Below are 23,925 nucleotides of genomic sequence, written 5' to 3'. Positions count from 1 at the left end.
TGTGTGTGTGTGTGTGTGTGTGTGTGTGTGTGTGTGTGTGTGTGTGTTAGTTTCTGGGGGGAAGGTGGCCTCCACAGTAGGAGGCTGGTAGATAACATCTAAAGCTAAAAAAGAAATTGCATAGAATGTGTTAGAATATATTAATAATTACCAGAAGGAGTTAAAGAGCTGGATATGGCAGCCTTAGGGGGGTGGAAAGTGAATGGGGTACTAGCAAACTGCTGGTTTTGTCCTGGGCCTTATTAAACTATGTTTATGCGTCACTTTAATCAACGTAAAAATCAAATTTTAAAAGTAGTAAATGGAGAGGAGTGGGTCAGGATGGCAGAGGAGAGCGACGTGGAGCTCCGCCCCCTTCCACAGGTGCGTCAGAAATACGTGCACATGTGGAAAGGGCTCTCACACAGTATCTACTGAACGCTGGCAGAGGACCTCGGACTTCCGAAGGGGTGAGAAAATCTCCACGTAACCAGGTAGGACAAAAGAAAAAAGAAAAAAAGAGAGAGAAAGGAATCAGGATGGGACCTGCGCCCTTGGGACGGAGCTGTGAAAGAGGAAAGGTTCCTGCACCCTGGGAGGCCCCTCCCTGTCAGGGAGATCAGCGGGGACAGAAAGGGAGCTTCCGAACATACAAAGAAGAACTTACACCAATCCTTCTCAGACTCTTCCAAAAGACTGAAGAGGAGGGAACACTCCCGAAGACCTTCTGTGAAGCCACCATCACCCTGATACCAAAGCCAGACAAAGACGCTACCAACAAAGAAAATTACAGGCCAGTATCTTTGATGAACATAGATGGATGCAGGAATGCTCAACAAAGTATTAGCAAACCTAATCCAACAAAACATAGATGATAACACCATGACCAAGTGGGATTCAGCCCACGTTCATGAGGATGGTTCAGCAGACACAGATCAATCAGTGTGATACAGCACATCAACAAAAGAAAAGACAAAAACCACATGATCATCTCAATAGATGCAGAAAAAGCATTTGACGAAATTCAACACCCATTCATGATAAAATCTCTTACCAGAGTGGGTATAGAGGGACCAAAATATAATAAAAGCTATTTATGACAAACCCACAGCCAATACAATACTCAACAGTGAAAAGCTGAAAGCCCTCCTGCTAAAATCTGGAACAAGACAAAGATGCCCACTTCACCTCTTCTATTCAACATAGTTTTGGAAGTCCTAACCACAGCAGTCAGACAAGAAATAAAAAGGTATCCGAATTGATCGGGAAGAGGTAAAATTGTCATTATATTCATATAACATGGATACATACAGGAAACCCTAAAGACTACACACAAAAATGAATTCAGCAAGGTAGGAGGAGGATACAACATACAGAAATCGGTTGCATTTCTTTAAACTAATAATGAAGTATCAAAATGGGAATGTAAAAAAAACAGTTCCTTTTAAAATCATACTCCCCCAAATAAAATACTTAGGAATAAACCTGGCCAAGGAGGTGAAAGACTTCTAGGCTGAGAACTATAAAACATTAATAAAGGAAATTGAAGATGACTGAAAGAAATGGAAAGCTATCCCATGCTCTTGGATGGGAAGAACTAATATTGTTAAAATGGCCATACTACCCAAAGCAATCTACAGGTTTAATGCCACCCCTATCAAATTACCCATGACATTTTCCACAAGTAGAACAAGTAATCCTAAAATTTATATGGAACCATAAAAGACCCAGAATTGCCAAAGCAATCCTGAAGAAAAAGAACAAAGCAGGAGCCATGACCCTCCCAGACTTCGGACAATACTACAAAGCTACAGTAATCAAAACAGTGCGTGGTACTGGCACAAAAACAGACATATGGATCAGTGGATCAATGGGCACAATAGAGTGCCCGGAAATAAATCCACACACCTACAGTCAGTTAATCTTCAACAAAGGAGGCAAGAATATACAATGGAGAAGAGACAGGCTCTTCAGCAAGTGGTGTTGGGAAAGCTGGACAGCTGCATGTCAATCAGTGGAGTTAGAACACACCCTCACACCTACACAAAAATAAACTCAAAATGGCTTAAAGACTTAAACGTGTAAGACATGACACCGTAAAACTGCTAGAAGAGAACACAGGGAAAGCATTCTCTGACTTAAGTCATACCAATGTTTTCTTAGGTCGGTCTCCCAAGGCCGTAGAAATAAAAGCAAAAATAAATAAATGGGACCTGATCAAACTTACAAGCTTTTGCACAGCAAAGGAGACATAAACAAAATGAAAGGGCAACCTACTGACTGGGAGAAAATCTTTGCAAATGATGCAAGTGCCAAGGGCTTAATTTCCAAAATACACAAAGAGCCTCACACAACTCAACCACAAAAAACCAACCAGTCGAAAAATGGGTAGAGGACCTAAAATAGACATTTCTCTAAAGTAGACATAGAGATGGCCAATAGGCACACGAAAAGATGCTCAGTATCACGAATTATTAGAGAAATACAAATCAAATCTACCATGAGGTACCACCTCACACAGGTCAGAACGGCCATCATTAAAAATAACAAATACAAATAACAAATGCTGGAGAGGGTGTGGAGTAAAGGGAACCCTCCTACACTGCTGGTGGGAATGTAAGTTGGTGCAGCCACTATGGAGAACAGCATGGAGGTTCCTCAAAAAGCTAAAACTAGAACTACTGTGTGATCCAGCAGTCCCACTGCTGGGCATAAACCTAGACAAAAGTATAATTCAAAAAGACGCACCCCTGTGTTCATAGCACTATTCACAGTAGCCAAGACGTGGGAGCAACCTAAATGTCCGTCGACAGATGAATGGATAAGGAAGACGTGGCACATACCTACAACGGAACATTACTCAGCCATAAGAAGGAATGAAATAATGCCGTTTGCAGCAACATGGGTGGACCTAGAGATGATCATACCGAGTGAAGTAAGCCAGACAGAGAAAGACAGATACCATATGATGTCACTTAGATGTGGAATCTAAAATGCTACACAAACGAATCTATCTACAAAACAGAAGCAGACCCATGAACACAGAGAACAGACTTGTGGTCGCCCAGAAGCAGCGGGTTGCGGGGCGGATGGAGTGGGAGGGAGTGTGAGGTCAGCAGGCGTAAGCGAGAGCGCAGAGAACGGACAGGCGGCAGGGTCCTGCTGTAGCGCACAGGGAGCTGCGTTCAACATCCTGTGATGAACCGTAACGGGAAAGAATATTTTAAGAAAAGGATTTGTGTGTGTGTGTGTGTGTGTGTGTGTGTGTAACTGCATCATTGTGCTGTGCACCTGAAACTAACGCCACGTTGTAAGTCAACTAGACTCCAGTTTAAAAAACATTTTTTTAATAAAAAATTTTAAAGTTGTAAATGAAATGGAATTGTTTTGTGGGGCAGGCCTTTTTAACATATAAAGTTCTCGCTCTTTCGGTATACAGCGTTTTAAGTTTTGACCAGTTCCCCTTAGTGCCACACAACCATGTAACCACTGCCGTCGAGGTACGGGACAGTCCCCTCACCCCAAAAAACTGAATCTGTTTTAAAAAATAATTTTCTGGTGTTCACAGACTTCATTTTGACCTTTTTTTTGTTTTGTTTTTTTCCCCCCTTTTAGAATAAAGTTTCTTAAAAGCAGTGATTCTAGCCCCGGGGGACGATTGGCAGTGTCTGAAACATTTTTCACTGTCGCAGCTGGGGGAGTGTTATTGGCGTCTCGGGGAGAGGTCAGGGGGCTGCCGGCCCCCTGAGATGCTCAGGATCCCCCCCTGCGGCTCAGTCAGCTGGTGTAAAACGTCCGTAGTGCCCAGTTGAGAAACCCTGTTTTAGAAAGAGCATTCCACTTTTCCTTTGGAAATTCAGATAGAATGGTGTTAAAGTTCATTTTTATTGTACAGTGCAGGGTGGAAAAGTCCGTAGATATAGCCGATAACATCTTTTCTACTTTTGGGGAACTAGACGATGAAAATGTGTAATGGATTCTTTTAGTAGCCATCTTATTTGAAATTACAATTCCCGCTTCCCCTGAGCGCTGGAGGTTGACTGTGACTCTGGGTCTTGTGCGTGTCTAGATAATCCAGGCGCACGGAGGTGCTGTGGACCCCACGTTCTCGAGCCGCTGCACACACCTGCTCTGTGAGAGTCAAGTGAGCGGGCTGTTCGCACAGGTGAGTGGGGGCTCAGCTGCGATGGAACCGAGTCTGTCCCTTTCTCTGGACAGTGTTAGCGTTCTAAGTGACTCTAGTGATGATCGTGTTTGGAAAGGACTTTTTTCTACCTCTGAAAATAGAAAATTGCTTCTTGCTAATTCTCCTCGATCTTTGGTGGGTTAGATAGATACCTCTGTGGCCACCAGGCCTTTCTGTCTGTGAGGAATGGAGAAGGGGACATCCCAGGTGGTGCTAGGGGAGGGTAGACGGCCTTCCGCTCCAGTCCAGGGCCACACTGAATGAAGAGCGGCCGGAAGCAGGATTTCTTAACTGTTGGGGGATTCGTATGCAGGCCTGACCCGGTCAGCTCTCCAAGCTTCTGTCCTCCTGCAGAGCAGACGCTTCCTCCTCAGTATTACCTGCTCTCATCCCCTGAAAGTTCATTTCTTCTCTTTTCTTAAAAATGTTATTTGTAGACAGACGGGTGTCAGTGTGTGTGACACACGGCCTCTAAGGAACCCCTGTTACAGAGCAGGTAGTGGTGCCTGTGGGGAGGTGCTCTGTGCTTACTTTTAGGTGAGCAGTTGCATTCTTTCGTGACTTGTGTGCGGGGCCCTCTGTGTTCTCATGGGGCGGTTTTAATTTTGATGATCAGAAAATGTCGTCTCCTTCCGTGACTGAAGTTATTTCCAGGTTGTCAGACGTGTAGCTCTTCCCCCCGTGGTCGGCTCTCGTTCTTGGGTGGCCGGTAGTGTTTTCGGGGTGTGTTAAAATTAACCTGCAACACCGTTGCAGTTCATGACTTCAGTAAACTGAGTGCCAAGCTCGTGAAATTCCTTTATTTATAGGACTCCCATTAAAGGTGGCCTTGTTAGCTGTCCAGCCTTATAGTCTGTGTTTAGCCTGCAGTGAAAGCCCCCGAGACCAGCCCGTGCTCTTGCGTTTGCAGGCGGTGAAGGAGAGGAAGAGGTGTGTCACGGCGCACTGGCTGAACGCGGTGCTGAAGAAGAAGCGGCTCGTGCCGCCCCATCGGGCCCTGCACTTCCCCGTGGCCTTCCCGCCCGGGGGGAGGCCGTGCTCCCAGCATGTAAGGCTCGCCCCTCCTCCTCTGCCGGGGGGGGGGGGGGGGGGGGTCGTCTGCTCCCGTGTCCTCCGTGGGCCGAACGGCCCGGTGGCCGGTGCCGAGCGCGATGGGCATCTCACTTCCTTCTGTTCTCCTGTAACAGTCGCGGCTTCTGCACGGAGTCACTGTTTCATTGACTCTCCTAAGTCTCTGACACCGTTTCATAAATTCCTGAAATAAAGCAAGCGACTCACGCCAGAAGTGGCTGCTGTTGGCCAGACGTTATCACTTGTGGGTTCTCCCACTTAGCTGAGCTCAAAACTGGGATCAGTAAGAAGAACTAATATTTACATGCTTAATACAATAGCTTCGTTAAGATTATCTGAACGGTGTCGTAGTAACACAAAAATGGTTTTCCCATACTTGGTAGGTTTCTTTTCCATCCCCTTGCTGGCTGTGTGTGTAACATTTTCATCATTAACAAAGTTCTGGTTTTGACATTCTTAGAGATGATGTCACCAGATGCCTCTTGTGATGCCAAAGAGGGAATGGAAACACGTGTCTATAAAACAAGGAAAATGTAGAAGAAAGTTTTATTAACTGGGTTAAATTGTCGTTATGTTTTGGCCTTACTTGCTCTTTTTCCTTAGATTATTTCTGTGACTGGATTCGTTGACAGCGACAGGGATGACCTGAAGTTAATGGCTTACTTGGCAGGTGCCAAGTACACAGGCTACCTCTGCCGCAGCAACACGGTTCTCGTCTGTAAAGAGTAAGCACGGTTCTGAAGCCGCACCTAGTCTTCAGTTTACACACTGTAGTGCCTGTTTCAGCACTTCTGTGTTTCTTAACATGCCACAGTTTCGTGACGGAAATTAGGGTGTGAACATCAAAGTCTGTTAACAGGATAGCAACGATACTTATCGTAATGCTAGCAGAAGAATTAAATTAGATGAATTAACGAGATGCAGTTTAGCCCGGGTAACAGCAGTAAGGTAACGGTAGGCCTAGCGATGATCTCGTGACCCATGTGTGCGCTTCCTTACCAGCCAGGGTCGGCTCTACAGAAACATCCCTGCCGTTTCTAGTGTGAGAAAATGTGGACTGGCTTTGTTGAATATAAATATAAATTTGAACACAGAACTCTAACATTTAATAAATGTGTTTTCTCTTCAAAAAAAAAAGACCAACTGGTTTAAAGTACGAGAAAGCCAAGGAGTGGAGGATCCCGTGCGTGAACGCCCAGTGGCTGGGAGACATCCTCCTGGGGAACTTGGAGGCCCTGCGGCAGATTCAGTACGGCCGCTACACCACCTTCAGCCTGCAGGACCCCTTCGCCCCGGCTCCGCACTTGGTCTCAAACCTTCTGGGTAAGCGGGGCCGGTTCCACGTTGCCGCCAGCTTGCGTACTAAGCACCGCCTGTCTCGGCTTCGGCCCTCTCATCGTTCTGATTTCATTTCCCGTTTCCTTGCCACACTGTCTTCGTCTGCACTCTGCCCAGGAGTTTTTGTTGCTGTGTGCTTTGGTTTGCTTTTTCTAAATGGACTCTCAGAGGTAGAAGGAACGTGCAGAAGCCTGCTGATCTTGTCTCAAGCCGGCTCTGGTCTGTCCAAGGCGCCCCGTGAGCCGTAGCCCACCTCCCCTTCAGCTGCGCAAAACTGGTGGAAGGATCACTACCCCGACTGTACACACTACAGCGCTTAACGTTACTGCATTCACTGAACTGAACGGTACTCCAGAAAACGGGCGTTCAATTCGAACGCTGCGTTAATGTGCTGTCTCTCAAAGGAGCCTGTTAAGTTCCAGTTTGAATGGCTTCAGTCACGAGAAAGCTCGTCTTCATTTTGAGCTGTGGTCTGCTTGCTCCCCTGTGACGCACCTGCTGGTGTGACGTCACCTCGTCCTCAGTGGACACGCACCCTCGGTCGCCGCCCGGCGCGCTGTGGTCCTTGGTGTCAGCCCCCTCTTCGCAGTCGGTTTCTTAGAAGCCGGACCGTGTGGCTCCCAGAACTGGCCGGGGGGACAGCACACGCGGGGTGGGCAGCCTCTGCTGTGCCTGCCCATCACTGCAGCCGCTTAGTAACAGTCCTCACATTTTCCCCTTATTAAAGGTTGTCCGCCAAGCCACCCTGTGTCCAGGATTACCTGCTCCTGAAAGGGCTTTTTGTGTTTTTGTTGTTGACGATACACTTCCTTTTTTTTTTTTTAATTGGAGGATAGTTGATTTACAGTGTTGTGTAAGTTTCAGGTGTACAGCAAAGTGAATCAGTTTTACATACATGTGTATCTATTCTTTTTTTTTTAAGATTCTTTTCCCATGTAGGTCATTGCAGAGCATTGAGTAGAGTTCCCTGTGCTCTACAGTAGGTCCTTGTTAGTTATCTGTTTCATGTATAGTAGTGTGTGTATGTGTCATGAAAAGGCTTTTGTAACACGGCTTATCTATTTACACAGTATATCTGAAAAGTAACCCGTTTCTCTCTTTAGATGCTTGGAGAGTTCCGTTGAAAGTGTCAGCAGAGTTGCTGATGGTATGTCAAGCTCATAACCTTACTTTGGCTGTTAACTGTGTATTATACACATGCAGGAGGGATACATTTGTATCTGTGAATTAAGAATTCTTTTAGTAGTTTGTCACCATAACAAATGAGGGCTGTATCTTCTCGCCTGTCGTAGCTGTTTAGTATACCCTGCATCTTTTTTTTTCTTAATTGATGATATTGTCAGTTATTCATATTTGTCAGTTATTCATATTTATACACGTTAGGAACATTATCGCTTCAAAGAGCTATACGATTGCTTAAAGAATCGGAGAGCTGAGTAAGTAAGATGACGGACGTGTTTCCATAGGGTCAGGGAGGCAAGAGCTGAGGCGTTAGTGCAGTAGCCCTGGACCCACAGCTCACTCTGCAGGAGCCCGGACCTCACCGTGATGGGACTGTTCCCGCATGTCCCAGGTGGGGTTCCAGCCCGCTGGCTGAGCTCTGATAGGGTACCTTCAGGAGGGACCGTTCTGGACCTGAAGGCCAGCAGTTGGTTGTTAACGAAACAAGTGCGGGGGGTGGGGTGGGGCATCTACACTGTCATCTCAGGTTGAGAGGTCATTGCTTCAAGTAGTGAAACAGAGAGAAAGTGTATTTGTGGACGAAGGTCTGCATAGAGGTGAGGCAAGGGTGAAGGCTGACTCAGGGGTTCCTCCAGGGGCACCGGCCTCCCCCTGCCCTTCGGCTCAGCGTCTCCGCAGGTCAGGGGCTCCAGCTGGTTCCAGGAACGTGGGCGCCCCGCACCTGGGGACCGGAGCGGCCTTCAGCACCTTGCCCCGCCCTCCAGAGCGCTGTGACCTGATCGTCCTGAACCCTCGTGGGTGACATCTCAGTTCAGGAAGAGTCTCTTTTTGGGCGTGTAGTTGCAATGAGTGTGTTTTCCAAATTCCAAACTGGGACACAAGACAAAATATTTGAAGTGAAAAGTGTTCTGAAAAGTTCAAGGTTGAGGATTAAATCCGTAACGTGAACAGAGAGAGGGGTGAAGACGTTTTAAAGAACTGCTGGGTCTGGTGAATAATGAGGGCAGCAGCCCAGGGCTTCCCTGGAAGGCTCGCGTGTGTCTGTCTCTCGGCTGGTGAGGCGTGGTGGTGGGTGCGTGTGTCTCGTACGCAGTGGGGTAGGTGGAAAGCTCTCGGAAGCGACTGTATTACTGGGGAGACTGATTAAAGTAAATCATATTTTAATCACAGGGTGTACGACTGCCTCCCAAACTGAAGCAGAATGAAGCAACCAATACCCAGCCCTCTTCCAAAAGAGCCAGGTACGAAGAATCGCCTTTTTTTTCTTTTCTTTTCTTTTAATGGTTGATGAGCTTTTACAGGTTTGTTTTAGAAAATGGTGGCAGTTGGGAAAGTTCCCTGAAATGTTCCCAGTGAATAGGATTTGGAAGGATTTGCTGATTGCGTCACAGCTTTATCGTGGCACGTCTCATTTCATTGCTGGAGATAAACAGGGAATAGCCAGTGTTTTTTCCTCTCTTATTAAAAAAACAGTTGAATCTTCTCCTTTAACCAGAACCGCCGCCAGAACCCCCGGTGAGCTGCTGTGGTGGAACGGGGGTGGGGGACTGGAACCCGCTCCAGGCGTCCTGGGTGTGGGCCCGGGAGCCTGCGTCCCGACCCCTGACCCGGCGGGTCGGCAGGGGGTGGCTGTGTGCAGACCTGCGCTGGTCTCACCTGGTAAAGAGAAGCCGGTGGCTCCGTTAGAACCCAGAGGCCCTCCAGGCCGTGCTCAGCGAGGGGCTTCCTCTCTTCCCTGCCCCTCAGCTCTCCCTCCTGCCATTCCCCACATCCATACAGTCTGGGAATGATTGGATTTTTTAGTGAAAGCCTAATTATGTGATTATATATTTCATTAAAATGCCACAAATAAGTTTTTCTTAATTGAATAGACTGTCTCAAATATAAGCTAAAAATAGGATTTGAGAAAATTTAAGGAAATGAAAAAGACTGAGGTTTAATTTAAAATGTGTGCTTGAGTCAAACAGCTTTGTTCTGTGCCTTCTGGGTTGAGACGGGGCAGGTGGAAGACACAGGACTAGAGCCTGGGGTGGGGGGGCCTCCCGCTCTTCAGGACCAGCAAGGCCAGTGAGGGCGGGGGCGGGGCTGCTGATGAAGTGGAGCGTTGATTGGCTGCTTCCCTTGGAGGTGCCACACGGAGGCCTTTTGGGGGTGCCTGTGTGTGAATGGTGGGAAAGAAAAAAAGAGCAGGTAAGTCATTGTATTCTCCCTTTAAGGAAAGACCACCACACACACTTAAAGCTTGTTAAAGCTATTAAAATCCCTTCTTTGCTAAAGAACATTTTTAAGTAAATAATAGGCGGTCTTTCCTATGTGTATTTTATAGAATTGAAGATATACCACCTCCCACTAAGAAGCTAACACCAGAATTGACCCCTTTTGTGCTTTTCACTGGATTTGAGCCTGTTCAAGTTCAACAGTATATTAAGGTGAAACTTTAATTCTATTTTGCGTAAGGATTTTTAGGAATGTTCCTTTCTGTTTATATTTGCTTGAGGCTGGCAGTCTAATTAAACTAACATTTAATCAGGAATATCGTATTATAAGTGTTTACAGTGTGTATCTATAAACTGTGTGTCGTCATTACCTCATCATTGACTTCCTGCCTCATTCTTGCTACTGCTTCACACTTACTCATTTTCTCATTAGGAGAAAAACGATTGAGGTGAGCAGACCGAGAACCATTTCTATAATCACGCGAACATGATCAGCAAGCCCACGGACATCATTTTCATAAAGACATTAGCTTAAAAGAGGAGCTGTGCCTCTTCAGGTTTTCTGATTGAATCCACAGTCTTTCAAGACTTGTTTTCTTGGGTAGGAGGGTAGGCCCAAGGGGCGGTGGTGTATTTGTGTATTTAGATAAATAAGCTTCTTGGAAGTAACACCAGGAGGGATTATGGGATTTTGTTTTGTTATTTTGGGGACGGGGAGGGCGATGGCTAAGAGTAGGAGTTGACCTCTGTTACATGGATTCAGACGTTTTACTTTTTTTTTTTTTTTTAAGGAAAAGAAACAATTATAAATGCTACTCTATGTTTAGTATAATTTATTTTCTTTACTTTTAAAATTGAGTATAGTTAAAGAGATCATCTTTTATATGTTTATGTCTTCTCAGTCAATTCTTAGGTCATCATTTCTTAAAATAGAGACAGTATTTTAACGTGCCTCAGTAACACTCATTTCAGCTTAGAAAGCCTGGGCAGATTTGCGCCTTATGAAATGAGCTGCGTTGTTTTCAGAATTTTACTTATTTATAGGGATGTCGTATTTAATCCTTAACCCTGATCTGCACAGCATTGATTAGGGAAATGTACATTGTCAATCCTAGTTTTCACTTTCCTCCTACAGTGGCGTGGGTTTGGTTTTACCAGGTGCACCATTTTCCGTGGCCGAGGACTCTGTTCGTAGTCTTAGACGCGTCCCAGGCCGTGTGCAGCTCTGTAGGCCTAGCTCTCACCTCTGGTCTGTGTTCGTGACCCCCAGAAGCTCTACATTCTTGGTGGGGAGGTCGCCGAGTCTGCACAGAAGTGCACCCACCTCATCTCCAGCAAGGTGACGCGCACCGTGAAGTTCCTGACGGCCATCTCCGTGGTGAAGCACATCGTGACTCCGGAGTGGCTGGAGGAGTGTTTCAAGTGTCAGAAGTTCATTGGTGAGTAGCAGCATCTGTACCTCAGTGAACTTGTTATTACTTCAAGAAAAAACCCTTTTAATTTGGCATTATCTCCATTTTCATCCCAGCAAACATCTAGTTCATTTGTTAACTCTTTGTTATTTATCCATGTAAATTCATAAACTTATTCCATGTTCCAGTCACTCACTTGATCGATATCTTTGCATTTTACCATGAAATATAGAGGTTTTTGGAAGGTATTGGGGGAAGAATAAGCTCTGCATCCCTGCCATGTTGTTTCCTGATGTGAGTGTATTTTGTTTGGAACGCTGGCTGTCGGATGAGATTCCACGTGCAGTACAGCGCCCGGCGGGGAGCCCGGCAACGTCCGGGCAGGTGGGAGGGTCAGCGTGTCCCTCCCTTGCCCGTCTCCCACTGTCCAGGGCACCGAAAGTGAAATCCTGTTACTGGCAGTGACACTTAGAGATAGGTTTTTTCTTAGATGCGTCAGTACACCCAAGTGTTTTTAGAGCCTTGCTACTCAGCGCAGAGCGAATATGATTCCAAGTGACTTTTCTCTGCGGAATAGATTTGCAGCTTCGTCTCACGTGTGTTTTCCTCTGTGAGGGCACATCACAGCCCGTTGCCCTCAGGGCACTGGACAGCACTGTGCTTATCTTATAGGCCGATCAAACAGCAAAAATCACTGACAGAAGCACAGAAATGTGAAGAAAGTAGCACTAAGTGGACCACGGAAGGACCCTTGTTCTCAGAACAAGCTGAACCAGGGCGAGCGCCGCCGTGTCGGCCCCAGCGGGAAGCGCCGCGTGGGCAGCTCTGCCACGTCCACAGAGAACTGCAAAGCACCACAGACGCTGGTTTTGAGGTTACAAATAAATTGTACCGAGTGGGCATATTCACAAATACGAAATCCACAAATAACTAGGTTCAACTGTATTATGTAGTGTTTAGAAATTTTCAGTTGAGATTTTAGAAATTTTTTTCTTAGAAGATACTAGTGAAATATAAATAACAATGCAGGCAGAAGAAGAAAAACGTAGATAAGCTCTCAATTGTATGAGCTATAAAGTTCAGAATGAGGGAGTCTGTTCTTTAACTGAAATTTGAGCTGCTTAATTTATCAAGCTTACCAGTCTGCGAAAACAAACATTTTTTATCTGTTTATGAAAGTTATAACAGTTCGTATTTGATAGGCAGTTTTAGCTGACTTTCATTTCTTTATGGCCTCATTAATGTTTGCTGTGTTGACTTCTGAGGGTTTATAAGGTGGTTCTGGTCTTATTATAAACATTTAATATTCAACATTGAATAGTCAAACACACTTCATATTTGATCCCTCAAAATCAGGATTTCTTAACTTTTCTGATTGTCATATAGTTGGAATTGCACAGGATGCAGCCCTTTCACGTTGGCTTCTTAGTCACGTTCATTTATGTTTCCTCTGTGTCTTCTTAGCTCATTTCTTTTTAGCACCAAAGACTATCCCACCGTCTGGACGGACCTGTTTATTTATCCTCTCGCCTACTGAAGGGCATCTTGGTTGCTTCCAAGTTTTGGCAATTTACAAGTAAAGCTGTGTTCTGTGTGCAGCTTTTGTGTGGATGTAAGTTTTCAACTCGTTTGGCTAAATACCAAGCAGTGCGATTGCTGAATCATATGAGAGTAGGTTTAGTTTTGTAAGAAACCATCAAACCGTCTCCCAAAGCGCTGGTACCAGTTTGCGTTCCATCAGCAGACTTCCTGTTGCCCCACATCCTCGCCGGCATTTGGTGTTGTCAGTTTTTCTGACCGTTTTAAGAGTTGTGTGGTGGTACCTCATTTTTGTTTTAATTTGCATTTCCCTGATGACATACCATGTTAAGCGTCTTCTCATGTGTTTATTTGCTATCTGTATATCTTCTGTGGTCGTGCATCTGTTCAGATCTTTTGTCCATTTTCTAACTGGGTTCTCTTATTGTTGAGTTTTGAGAGTTCTTTGTATATTTTGGGTAACAAACAGTCCTCATCAGATGCATCTTTTGCGAATATTTTCTCCCAGTCTGTCTTCTCATTCTCTTGACATTGTCTTTGACAGAGTGGAAGTGTTCGACTTTAATGAAGTCCAGGTTGTCAGTTATTTCTTCCGTGGATCATGCCTTTGGTTTTGTATCTAGTCATTGCTGTACCTAAAGCCATCTTGGTTTTCTCTTGTTACCTTTTTAGGAGTTCAGGAGTTTTAGTTTTGTGTTTGGCTGTGCTGTGTCTTTTGTGTTGTCATATAAACTTTAAAATCATTTATATGATATCCACTAGTCATTTACTTCTTTTTTGTTGTTTTTTTTTTGCGGTACGCAGGCCTCTCACTGTTGGGGCCTCTCCCGTTGCGGAGCACAGGCTCCGGACGCGCAGGCTCAGCGGCCATGGCTCACGGGCCCAGCCACTCCGCGGCACGTGGGATCTTCCCGGACCGGGGCACGAACCTGTGTCCCCTGCATCAGCAGGCGGACTCTCAACCACTGCGCCACCAGGGAAGCCCCTAGTCATTTACTTTTAATACAGACTTGAGACATTTTGTTTTGCCAAAAGTTTACATTTTGAGGTTGTTCCTGAAATTTCTCAAGAAGAATACTAACCCTAGGGTATTAGTTCTGGCAGTATCTGAAATTCTGCATTCTGATTCATTTCTTACTTTTTTCCATCTTTTAACGTTTTATGGATATTTTTAAAACCCATTTGGCTTTTGAATTTAAAAAATTTTTTTGAAACGATCAGTCACCCAGTTGCCTATATAGTACAGACATAGCTTCTCTTTCCTGATCCATTAGAGAGTCCATTGCCCAAATAATGCTCTGTTAACCCCAACACCTCAATGTGTGTTTCCTACAGACAGACAAACAAGGACGTTCTCGTAGATGGCACAACACGGCCACAGTCAGGAAATCAACGTCGATCCATGGCTGCTGCCTCATCCCCATTCAGATCCGCCCGTTGTCTCAGCATCACCCCTTAGAGCAGAAGGACCTAGTTCTGAATCACACGTTGCGTGTAGTCTCCTTGAGTCTGGGAAGAGCCCGTCTGTTCTTGTCACTTGAAGATGTCTGGTCAGTTAGGTCTGTCACTGTACAGAATGCCCTCCGTCTGGTGTGTGTACTGTCTCCTCCCGAGGGGGGTGGGCAGATGGCGTCTGTGGCGGGACCATCACATGGCTGCGGTCTCCCCCACCTCGCAGCCTGCCAGGGGCTGCACAGTGCAGGGTTGTCGTCCTGCGGGTGATTTCACGGTGGTCCCTCGACGCAGGTGCAAGCCGGCCAGGCTTCTTGACGAGTCATTTATGGGAAGCACTTTGAAACTTCGCAGATACTGCTGTTCCCTGTCAGACTTCTGATTTATTCCCTTATTTCCCCACACGGGCTCCTTTCTGTCTCCTTGTTACCGTCTTGTTGTCACTGACCCTCACATCGTCCCCACTGTGACCAGGGATTGCCACTCAGGCTGGCTTCCGTGTCCTGTCCACCTCTCCTGTCGGGTTGACCACGTGGTAGCTTTTGGCAAAACAAGAATGTTCTGGGCTCATCTTAATGCTTCTCTGCCCTGGTTCCACACCAGCATTTTCCCAAGGATCCCCAAGTCCTTTCAGTGTAAACCTGGGAGTGGACGGACAGTGCTCGTGGCCCTGGGGTGTTGCTCCTGAACCCTCTTCCTGTGTCTGTCTGTCCGATGCCAATGCCAGTCTGCCACCATGCGGTTCGTCCTCATTTCCTCCCTCCCTCCGTCTGTAATCCTTTCTCCAACAACAGTGAGAAGTCCGGCTTCCAGTGTCCTAATGAGCTTGTTAACTTACTTGCTAAGCTGCACCGTGTGTGGTCAGTAGCACGTGGACCGCCACTGCCCCTGCAGTGCAGCCCCTCTCTCACTGGGCTCTGACGCCCTCGGGCCTGACAGCTTTAAAACTGGATTGTTCAAGAAGTGGTAGGGATAGTTTCGGAATTTTGTATTTAATTTATAAAATTGGTGTCTCAAACTCTATAATCTCTTTCTGGAAGACGCACGTCCTCTGTGCTGCTGTGAAAAGTTTAATTTTCAGGTTGACTGTTTCTACGGATTCTTAGCAAGTTAATGTAACTCTGCCGCTTCTTTTAGAAAACCAAAATGTCAGCATCTCCTCTGGGACAGGATTGTTTTAGCTACTTCGTTATATTTCAGTGTCATCGTCTCTTATCATAAATATTAACTACTTCTTGGCACTCCCTCATAGCTCTCCAGAAGGCATATCAACCTTGATTTTGCCATGGACACTTACATTTCAAATGTGGGACTTCCCTGGTGGTCCAGTGGTTAAGACTCCGTGCTCCCAATGCAGGGGGCCCAGGTGCGATCCCTACAAAAAAAAAAAAGATCCTGCATGCTGCAGCTAAGACCTGGCACACCCTAAATAAATAAATATTTAAAACAAAACAAATATATCATCACTTCATGCATGACAGTACATTTTTGTGCATTTTTTAATTCATCATCTTTTTAGAAATTCTTATCGTCTTCCACCTAAACCAGTATAGTGCCTTATCTGCTGATGGCTGATCCATTTTGTATTTCTAGCAGTTGTTAAATTTCAGCGTTTCTTTAGTGACATGATTGCTCTTGCCCAGTGGTCCTTGAGCTCAGAATGGTTTTTACATTTTTAAGGCATTGTTTCAAAAACAGAAGGGCATGTCTCAAAAGTATATGGCCTGTCATCCGACTGACCCTGACCCTAGACTCTCCCTGCTTTGGGCTGTGTTACACAGTTTGGTTATTATGATGAAATGAAGAAGAAATGATTTTCTGAACGAGATGTATTTCATAAGAAGATTAAAATATTTTGTGATCTTTACCTTTTGACAAATTAGATATTTCTTAAAAATTCTTAAATCTTCAAAATTTGGTAAAACCATTCTTTATAAATTGCTGTACATATTCATAGATTTAAAAGGAACGTGTTTATGGTAAATCTCAGCTAATTGAGTCTAATGGCTCTGGAGTCACTGTGGTCCCTACACACACACACACACACACACACACACACACACGACGACAGTTCGCGGCTCTCCCTCCGGGACTGGAGCTCTTCCCCTGGGCCTGTGGGCGCCCTGGGACGGTGAGATTACAGCTGAGGGGTGTGGAGGGGACAGAGCTCTCAGTCCAGTTTTTTCCAAACGCTAAGAAACACTGACCAAGGAGGGACAGTGTCTTCGGCCTGGCTGTTTTCAGGAGAAAAAAGTAACTGACAAGTATAACAGGTGAGGTTTTGTTCACAGGTAAATGTGAGCCGTGGATCACACGCACCTGACAGGGGGCAGCCTGGAGCCGGTGGCACGTTGCACCCCGGGCACTGTTGGACAGTGTGCTGTTCTCTTTTCCAGATGAGCAGAGCTACGTTCTCCGAGACGCCGAGGCCGAGGTGCTTTTCTCCTTCAGTCTGGAGGAGTCCCTGAGGAGGGCACGCGTGTCTCCGCTCTTTAAGGTACGCTTGGGAGGGAAGTCAGATAAGGCCCCTGGACGCGACAGCCGCTACAGCTGAGGGCGACAGCGGGGGCCTCCCTGGAGCCGCCCCCCCCCCCCCACCACCTACCTTCCCCACCGCATGGGCGGCCTTCCTCGGGCAGGGTGCTTCTGGGGGTCTTCGGCACCTGCAGTCCTGCTGTTTCCCATAGCTAAGAGAATCCACACACAGTTAAACAGATTAGAGAGATGCATTACAGATACCCGGTTCTGTAAAGAGTACGTGTATGAATATGTAGGAGACATTTAAATTGATTTTTTTGCTTTTAACAACTTACATTACTTACTACTATTCTCATTAAATGTATATACTCAGCTAGAGAATGGAGAACATCCTTGGGAACATATTAATTGAATCTGTGCCTAATAATTCTAGACTAGAATATTAAATATTTGTTAGATAAGATAGAACACTCTGGAAAATTGTCTTTGTCAAACAGTGGCTCAGTAAGTTAATAAAGATAATCATTTTTTTTTACCCTTCAGGAGCCAATTTAGGAATCAGAAATGATTTGCAATACTGAGTTAAGAGTATTCTACCTAAGATAGTCTGATTTTTCTAAATATTTGAGTTTAAAACAAAATAGTATTTTTGGTACACTTAGAAAATTGTAACCAGCAAAACCATTTCCTATTCTGTTTCAGCTTACAGTTTTATAGAAATTGAGAAGAGTGTTCCTATTCTTGCTTTCATCGCAGAGTACTTCATGTCTTTTAGGAATATAAGTTCTAGTTGCCGTTAATAAGTATAGGTCATACCTAACATAGGAAAGTGCTGAAGTCACTTCTGAATCGACACTCCTGGATTCCCCCAGGCCCACTTCAGACTGGGGACTAGCCGGGGCTAGTACGTGTATCCCCCTGAAATTAGACATTTTGTCAAAAATCTCAGGGTAGAGTGAGAAATTATGTACACTAAAAATTCCATTTAAAAAACATAATACACATATTTTCATTTGATTTTTAGGCGAAATATTTTTACATCACTCCTGGAATCTGCCCAAGTCTTTCAACTATGAAAGCGATTGTGGAATGTGCAGGAGGGAAAGTACTGTCTAAACAGCCGTCTTTCCGGAAACTCATGGAACATACGCAAAATAAGGTGGACAGAAGCAAAATACGCTATTGAATTCATCATTGTTGTGTACAAGAGCCATTGTTCAGTAACTAATAATTTTCTTTTCATTAGAGTTTGTCAGAAATAATTTTAATATCCTGTGAAAATGACCTTCACTTGTGTCGAGAATATTTTGCCAGAGGAATAGGTATGGTTTATTCCTCTTGCTCTGTATTGAGTGTGTAGGTGCACGCACGGCAGCGCATTCATTTAACGGCTTTTGTTTGCGTTCCTTTCAGATGTTCATAATGCAGAGTTTGTTCTAACTGGAGTGCTCACACAAACACTGGACTATGAGTCATATCCTTTTGAAAGATGTGTGTGCAGAGACCCTCTCAGCACTAGTATCTGTGTTCCGTATCTCCAGAGTTGGCGATAAAAAAAAATGATAAAAGACCCCTTACGTTTTTGGAGATTTTGTTTCTGTACAATATGTGCTGTTACATCTCTCTGGGTTTTTTTTCCTACCTTTGGGTGATTGGTGGGTGTCATCTCAGGGCCCCTTTTCTTGCATCTGGAGCCTGCGTCACTCTGCCCCAGGACGGTTGGAGCCCCGGGTGGATGGTGCAGAGTCACAGGGGTTGGCGAGGGCTCGGGCGCCCGAAGCTCACCACCTCAGCGTGCGGCCTGTATTGGATGCTGTCACTGGTTTGCATTGTGTTTGTTTGGCAGTTGTTTTCCTCAACGAGCTTACATATAAATTTAACTGACGCACCTGCGCTGGTGACTGGAGCCCGGCGCACGGGTCTGGCTGTGTCAGCTGCCGGATGGAGCGGCCCCTGCGCCCTTGAGACGCCCTTGTTTTCCAGCTGCTTTCTTCGGGGACAAGCATTTTAAAGCAGGAAGACAAATACATTAAATATACTGCATCTTATTAAGATGTGCAATTTTATTCTGAGGAAACATAAATTATGTTTTGTATTATATGACTTTAAGAGCCCACGTTAGGTTTTATGATTCATTTGCCGGGTTTTTAAATGTTTTCACAACACTGTTAATGGAACTTTAGCTGCAAATGAAATGGTGTAAATAAAGACCTTGCTATCTCTAAATTATGGATGTTAAAGATTTGAAATGTTTTGTACTCTTATTTTTATTTCTTACACTCTTTTCTTTTATATTGATATCTTGCCCACATTTTAAATAAATGTACTTTTGAACTTAGAATTGAGTGGTCCTTTGTTACTACATTTTTGTACAATTTATATGATTTGCATTAAACTGGATCACATTTTAAGTAATTTCCAGGCAAAATATTTTCTAGTAAATTTTCTCCCGAAGAAATAATTTCTGGAAGGTAGCCATTTCTGTCCAGGTAATAAATAAATTCCTGGGCAGAGGCATATTCAGAATATATAGCAATTACTACAAACAGGCAGGCGCCAGCCAGCCAGAATCGTTAATACCACAAACACCCATATATATATATCCCGCATCCATTCCAGGCATGGTTCTCATACACGTCCTGTTGGGTTGTAGGTACAGAAGCATACTGGAGACTACCACCTTATCAGTAATTACTAACATGAATATATAATATACTACATTTATTAATATATTCAAGAACGATACTGTCACAGAGAGGTTCAGCACTGCCCTCACATCACTGCTCGTCAGGTGTGTTCCTGAAACACTGGATTTGCCTCCATAGCAATGTCTGAGATGTCTTCCTAGAAGGAGTTGTGATCTACTCCCAAGTCTACTCGCCAATTGCACAGTCTCCACAGTTTAATTCTTAAACACAGTTTAAGTGGAGCACGTGTATTAAGAAAGTTAGTGAACTCCCCATCCCAGGAATTCTCAGCATTCCCGCAAGGCTCTGACGTTGGTTATACACATTGAAGGCATCATTACTTCAGGTGTTCTCCCAACTCATGGTGGAACCACATGGAGTTACTCCTACCAATGGGAAGGAAATCGCCCACGACTGCACGATTTTAAAGTGAGGCTCAACACCTTCAGCCTGACCTGTGCCGTCTCAAAAGCCTTGACCTGTGGCAACTTCCCAGTGACCCAGCCGCTGCCGTGTGGGTACACCTTCACTCTCTCTCAACACGAGTGATTGATACGCTGATTGTCCACTGGAAACATTCATCTGTTGAGCTCCTTCAAATACACCCGAACAGCAGTTTTGTTCAGATGTACCACATGCTGGCACGCACTTGCATTTTTACAAACTGTATCTCAAACTGTGTGTACATTTTAGCTCATACTTTTGTACTTAAGCAAACTTAGGGATACTTACCTGTAGAACTGACCTTTTCTCCTCACGTACAACAGGTGGAATGAGTGCTGATATGAAATAATTTCGAATCTGTAAAATCCCAGAAGTACAGAAGAGTTTCATAAGTTGGAACAAAATCTTGATCGCAAAGTATTCAGAATATGGCCCTCCTTCTTACACCCTTGAAGAAAAGTGAAGATAATGATGGAATAGGGGCCTTCTGGGTAGAGTATATGCACCTGTTCAGTCTTCAGTGGAGGCGGGGTTTGTTTAACCAACATGCAAGTATGACTGACTTGATTAACCTTTCAATGAGTGTTTTTCTCAAAAGCTGCCAAGAATAATCCTTAAAAACTCCAGGAGCTGTCTGCAGCCAACTGGCTTGCACAGCTGCTAAGCATTGATTTGGTGGCTCAGAGGAAGTTACATGTGAACATTTAAGAATAAAGTAAATCAACTTCTTAGAGAAGCTGATTAGGTTAGAAAATTATTTCTCCTAGGAAAAGAAGTCTTTCACTTAGTCCTGTTGTTTTCGTCTGGCTCAAGGTTTTTTTAATAGAAATGCAAACCACATACGTAATTTTAAAGTTTCTGGTAGCCACAGTAAAAAAGCTTTTAGATTTAGTTTCTAAAATTTTATTTAATATATCTAAAATATTGTTTCATTTACAAGTAATATTTTAAATTGAGTTTTACTCTTTTTTTTAATATTTCATACCACTTACAGTTTAAAAATACATATATACCCAAGTTATTCTAAGGGTAAGGTGTTTTCCAGTAACTGAGTCAGTGCCAACTTTTTAAAATTAATTTTTATTGGGAGTGTAGTTGATTTACAATGTCGTGTTAGTTTCAGGTGTACAGCAAAGTGAATCAGTTATACATATATCCACTCTTTTTTAGATTCTTTTCCCATATAGGTCATTACAGAGTACTGAACAGAGTTCTCTGTGCCGTACAGTAGGTTCTTATTATCTATTTTATATATAGTAGTGTGTGTACGTCAATCCCAATCTCCCAATTTATCCCTCCCCCACCGGTGTTCATTTTAAGTTAAAATTCACAAAACTGAGATGGACAGCACAGCTCCTCACTCGCGCCAGGCACGTTTCCAGTGCTTGGTGACCGGGCGCAGCTGGTCACCTGTGAGGAGTGTGACCCGTCTGTATCCCGTCTCACTTTGCAAATAAGGGTGGAAGAAATGTGAACGCCACTGGAGACAACAACATACACGCTGCATCCAGATAAGCCCAGGATCGTGTCTCTGTGCAGACAAAGCCCAGGACTTTGAACCAAGATGGTGGAATAGAAAGACATGGAGCTCGCCCCCTCCCACAAATACATCAGAAGTACATCTACACGTGGAGCAGCTCTCACAGAGCACCTGCCGAGCCCTGGCAGAGAACCTCAGACACCCAGAAGTGCAAGGAAGATCTCCACGTAACCCCGTAGGATGAAGGGAAAAAAGGGAGCAGGACGGGACCTGCACCCCTGGGAGGGAGCTGCGAAAGAGGAAAGGTTCCCGCACACTTGGAAGACCCTCACTCACGGGGAGATCAGCCGGGACAGAAAGGGGGCTTCAGAGGCTCAGAGGCGAGCGAGGCAGCCGGTGTGCGGCAGGCAGAAGAGAGAGAGACCAGCACAGAGGGTCTGTGCTACCTCCCTGCAGTCCCCAGCCTGAAACACACGCCTGCTGGTACGTGCGGGGTTTGGGGGCTGAAACTCAGGCTTCAGAGGACAGGCCAGGGGAGAGGACTGGGGTCGGCTGCACGGACACAGCCTGAAGGGGCTGGAGTGCAGTATGGGCTGCGCGGAAGAAGCCCAACCCGCCATAGAAGCGAAGCGCCGTTGTTAAGGGGCACGTGAAGGGAAAGGTGGGGCCCGCCAGAGCAGCCTCACTCCGCGTGCTCACAGTCGGCTCGCACCGCCGTTGGAACCCCACTGTGAACGTGCGTAAAGGGAGGGCCGGGCCCCCCCAGAGCGGCCTCTTTCTCCGCGCTCTCGTCTGACACGGCGCTGCCTTCACCGGCTCTGGGAGCACAAGAGCCAGTGGGCTGTCCACACGCCGCGGCGGGGCTGAAATCAGAGCCCTCTCCCTGTAGCTGTGCAGTCCGCAGATTGGTGCCGTCGCCGCCAGCTTTGCAAACTCAGTGCTGGGTGGACAACGGGTGCTTCCATGGCTGGGACAGGCCCGGCCCTAGCAGCTGTGGGCTCTGTGTGGGTGCACACATGGGGCGGGGCCGGGGTCTGAGCTGCTTCCGTAGCTCCCACAGCAGGTCTAGATGTGTAACTGCTGCAGTCCTGGTAATCTGACTTCAGTGGACCTGCACTGGTGGTTTTGTGAACACAGTACCTGAGGGACACCAAGGCCAACTGCCTGCATCCCCACCATGGAGGTGAGGCCGAGAGGAGTGCCAACAACAGTGCATTTTGGGAGCCCACGCAATGGGTGACAGGTGACACCAGGCAGTGTGCTCTGCGCGTGGGGACTACTCCAGCGGGGCAATACTCAGTGGCTCCTCTCCCAGTGGGACCACTCCAATCCTGCCTACCCCACACTGCAGCTTGAAAACGGATCCAGGGGCTTCTGCTCCAACAGCTGGGGAGCAGACCCTGCCCCCAACAGGGCAGTGACAACCACAGAGCAAAGAGGAGGCCCCGCTCAACAACTGGGCAGGCTCTGGTCACCACAACACCAGTTGCACCCCCTTTCAGGGGGATGACGGCCAGGACACACTGAGGAAAGAGGCGGCAGGCATCCGTACTCAAAACAGCCCTAGCACCAAAAATATTAAACCTATGCAAGCTACACAGGGAAACTCCCGCATAAAAATAGCCCTCCAAGACCACAGTAGATAATTGTTTCTCCTAAACTCATAGAGAAGCATAAATAAAATGAAGAAGCAGAGGAATCGCTCCCAGTTAAAAGGTCAAGAGAATTCCCCTGAAAGAACAATGAAACAGACCTCTTCAGTCTAATAGACACCAAATTCAAAAAGGAGATAATGAAAATACTAAAGGAATTAAGAAGGGCTATTGATAGAGGTGCAGATTACCGTTATCAAGGAACTAGAAACTATAAAGAGGAGCAAAAAAAAAAATTAGAAAACTCATTTGCCAAGACGAAAGCTAAGCTTAAGGCAATAAAAGGCAGGTTGAATAATGAATAACGAATAAGTGATCTGGAAGACAGAATAATGGAAATCACCTAATCAGAACAGCAGACAGAAAGCCAAATGAAAAAAAAAATGAGAGCAATATAAGAGACCTATGGGATAATATAAAGCGTGCCAATCTACACAGAATAGGGATCCCAGAAGGAGAAGAAAGAGAAAAGGGGACCGAAAATGTATTTGAAGAAATTATGGCTGAAAACTTCCCAAACCTAAAGAACAAAACACATATCCACATACAGGAAGCACAGAGTGTCCCAAACAGACCTACATCAAGACATAATTAAAGTGGCAAAAGTTAAAGAAAGGTCTCTAAAGGCAGCAAGAGAAAAACAAAGAGTTAATGAGAAGGGAACCCCATAAGTCTATCAGCTGATTTCTCTACAGAAACATTACAGGCCAGAAGGGAGAAGGAAGATATATACAAAGTCCTGAAAGGGAAAAATCTGCAACTTCGGATACTCTACCCAGCAAGATCATCATTCAGAATAGGAGAGAGAA

The 23,925-nt window shown here is 45.4% G+C and overlaps 1 protein-coding gene and 1 long non-coding RNA gene across 25 annotated transcripts in view; one reads left to right on the top strand and one right to left on the bottom strand.

Annotated features, from left to right (window-relative positions):
- Positions 1-18,945, top strand: part of PAXIP1 (PAX interacting protein 1) — a 47,701-nt gene extending 28,756 nt beyond the window's left edge. For 7 of the 8 annotated variants that reach the window (XM_029233335.1, XM_029233332.1, XM_029233334.1 and 4 more), the window contains 12 exons: positions 4,049-4,144; positions 5,076-5,213; positions 5,840-5,961; positions 6,375-6,559; positions 7,678-7,721; positions 8,927-8,997; positions 10,083-10,185; positions 11,243-11,411; positions 16,772-16,872; positions 17,878-18,012; positions 18,100-18,175; positions 18,267-18,501. In XM_029233335.1, coding sequence (XP_029089168.1) covers positions 4,049-4,144; positions 5,076-5,213; positions 5,840-5,961; positions 6,375-6,559; positions 7,678-7,721; positions 8,927-8,997; positions 10,083-10,185; positions 11,243-11,411; positions 16,772-16,872; positions 17,878-18,012; positions 18,100-18,175; positions 18,267-18,406 — 1,380 coding nt within the window. In that variant the 3' untranslated portion in view covers positions 18,407-18,501. Of the gene's footprint in view, positions 1-4,048; positions 4,145-5,075; positions 5,214-5,839; positions 5,962-6,374; positions 6,560-7,677; positions 7,722-8,926; positions 8,998-10,082; positions 10,186-11,242; positions 11,412-16,771; positions 16,873-17,877; positions 18,013-18,099; positions 18,176-18,266; positions 18,502-18,721 lie in introns of those variants that run through there. The other variant, XM_029233333.1, reaches the window with a different exon arrangement.
- LOC114901526 overlaps positions 9,033-23,925 on the bottom strand; it is a 34,351-nt gene continuing 19,458 nt past the window's right edge. For 7 of the 17 annotated variants that reach the window (XR_003795194.1, XR_003795196.1, XR_003795193.1 and 4 more), the window contains 7 exons: positions 20,273-20,432; positions 18,496-18,843; positions 17,670-17,771; positions 16,981-17,062; positions 16,695-16,877; positions 15,673-15,750; positions 9,033-9,911 (listed from right to left, as the gene is read on the bottom strand). This is a non-coding gene — a long non-coding RNA (uncharacterized LOC114901526). Of the gene's footprint in view, positions 9,912-10,738; positions 11,378-15,672; positions 15,751-16,694; positions 16,904-16,980; positions 17,063-17,669; positions 17,772-18,495; positions 18,844-20,272; positions 20,433-23,925 lie in introns of those variants that run through there. The other 10 variants (XR_003795205.1, XR_003795203.1, XR_003795209.1 and 7 more) reach the window with 7 other exon arrangements.

Source organism: Monodon monoceros, unplaced genomic scaffold (assembly GCF_005190385.1).
Source record: "Monodon monoceros isolate NGI ecotype Baffin Bay Population unplaced genomic scaffold, NGI_Narwhal_1 Super_Scaffold_2, whole genome shotgun sequence".
Lineage (NCBI taxonomy): Eukaryota > Metazoa > Chordata > Mammalia > Artiodactyla > Monodontidae > Monodon > Monodon monoceros.
The sequence above is the reverse complement of the archived record's forward strand: the minus strand, read 5'-3'. Positions and strand labels throughout refer to the sequence as shown.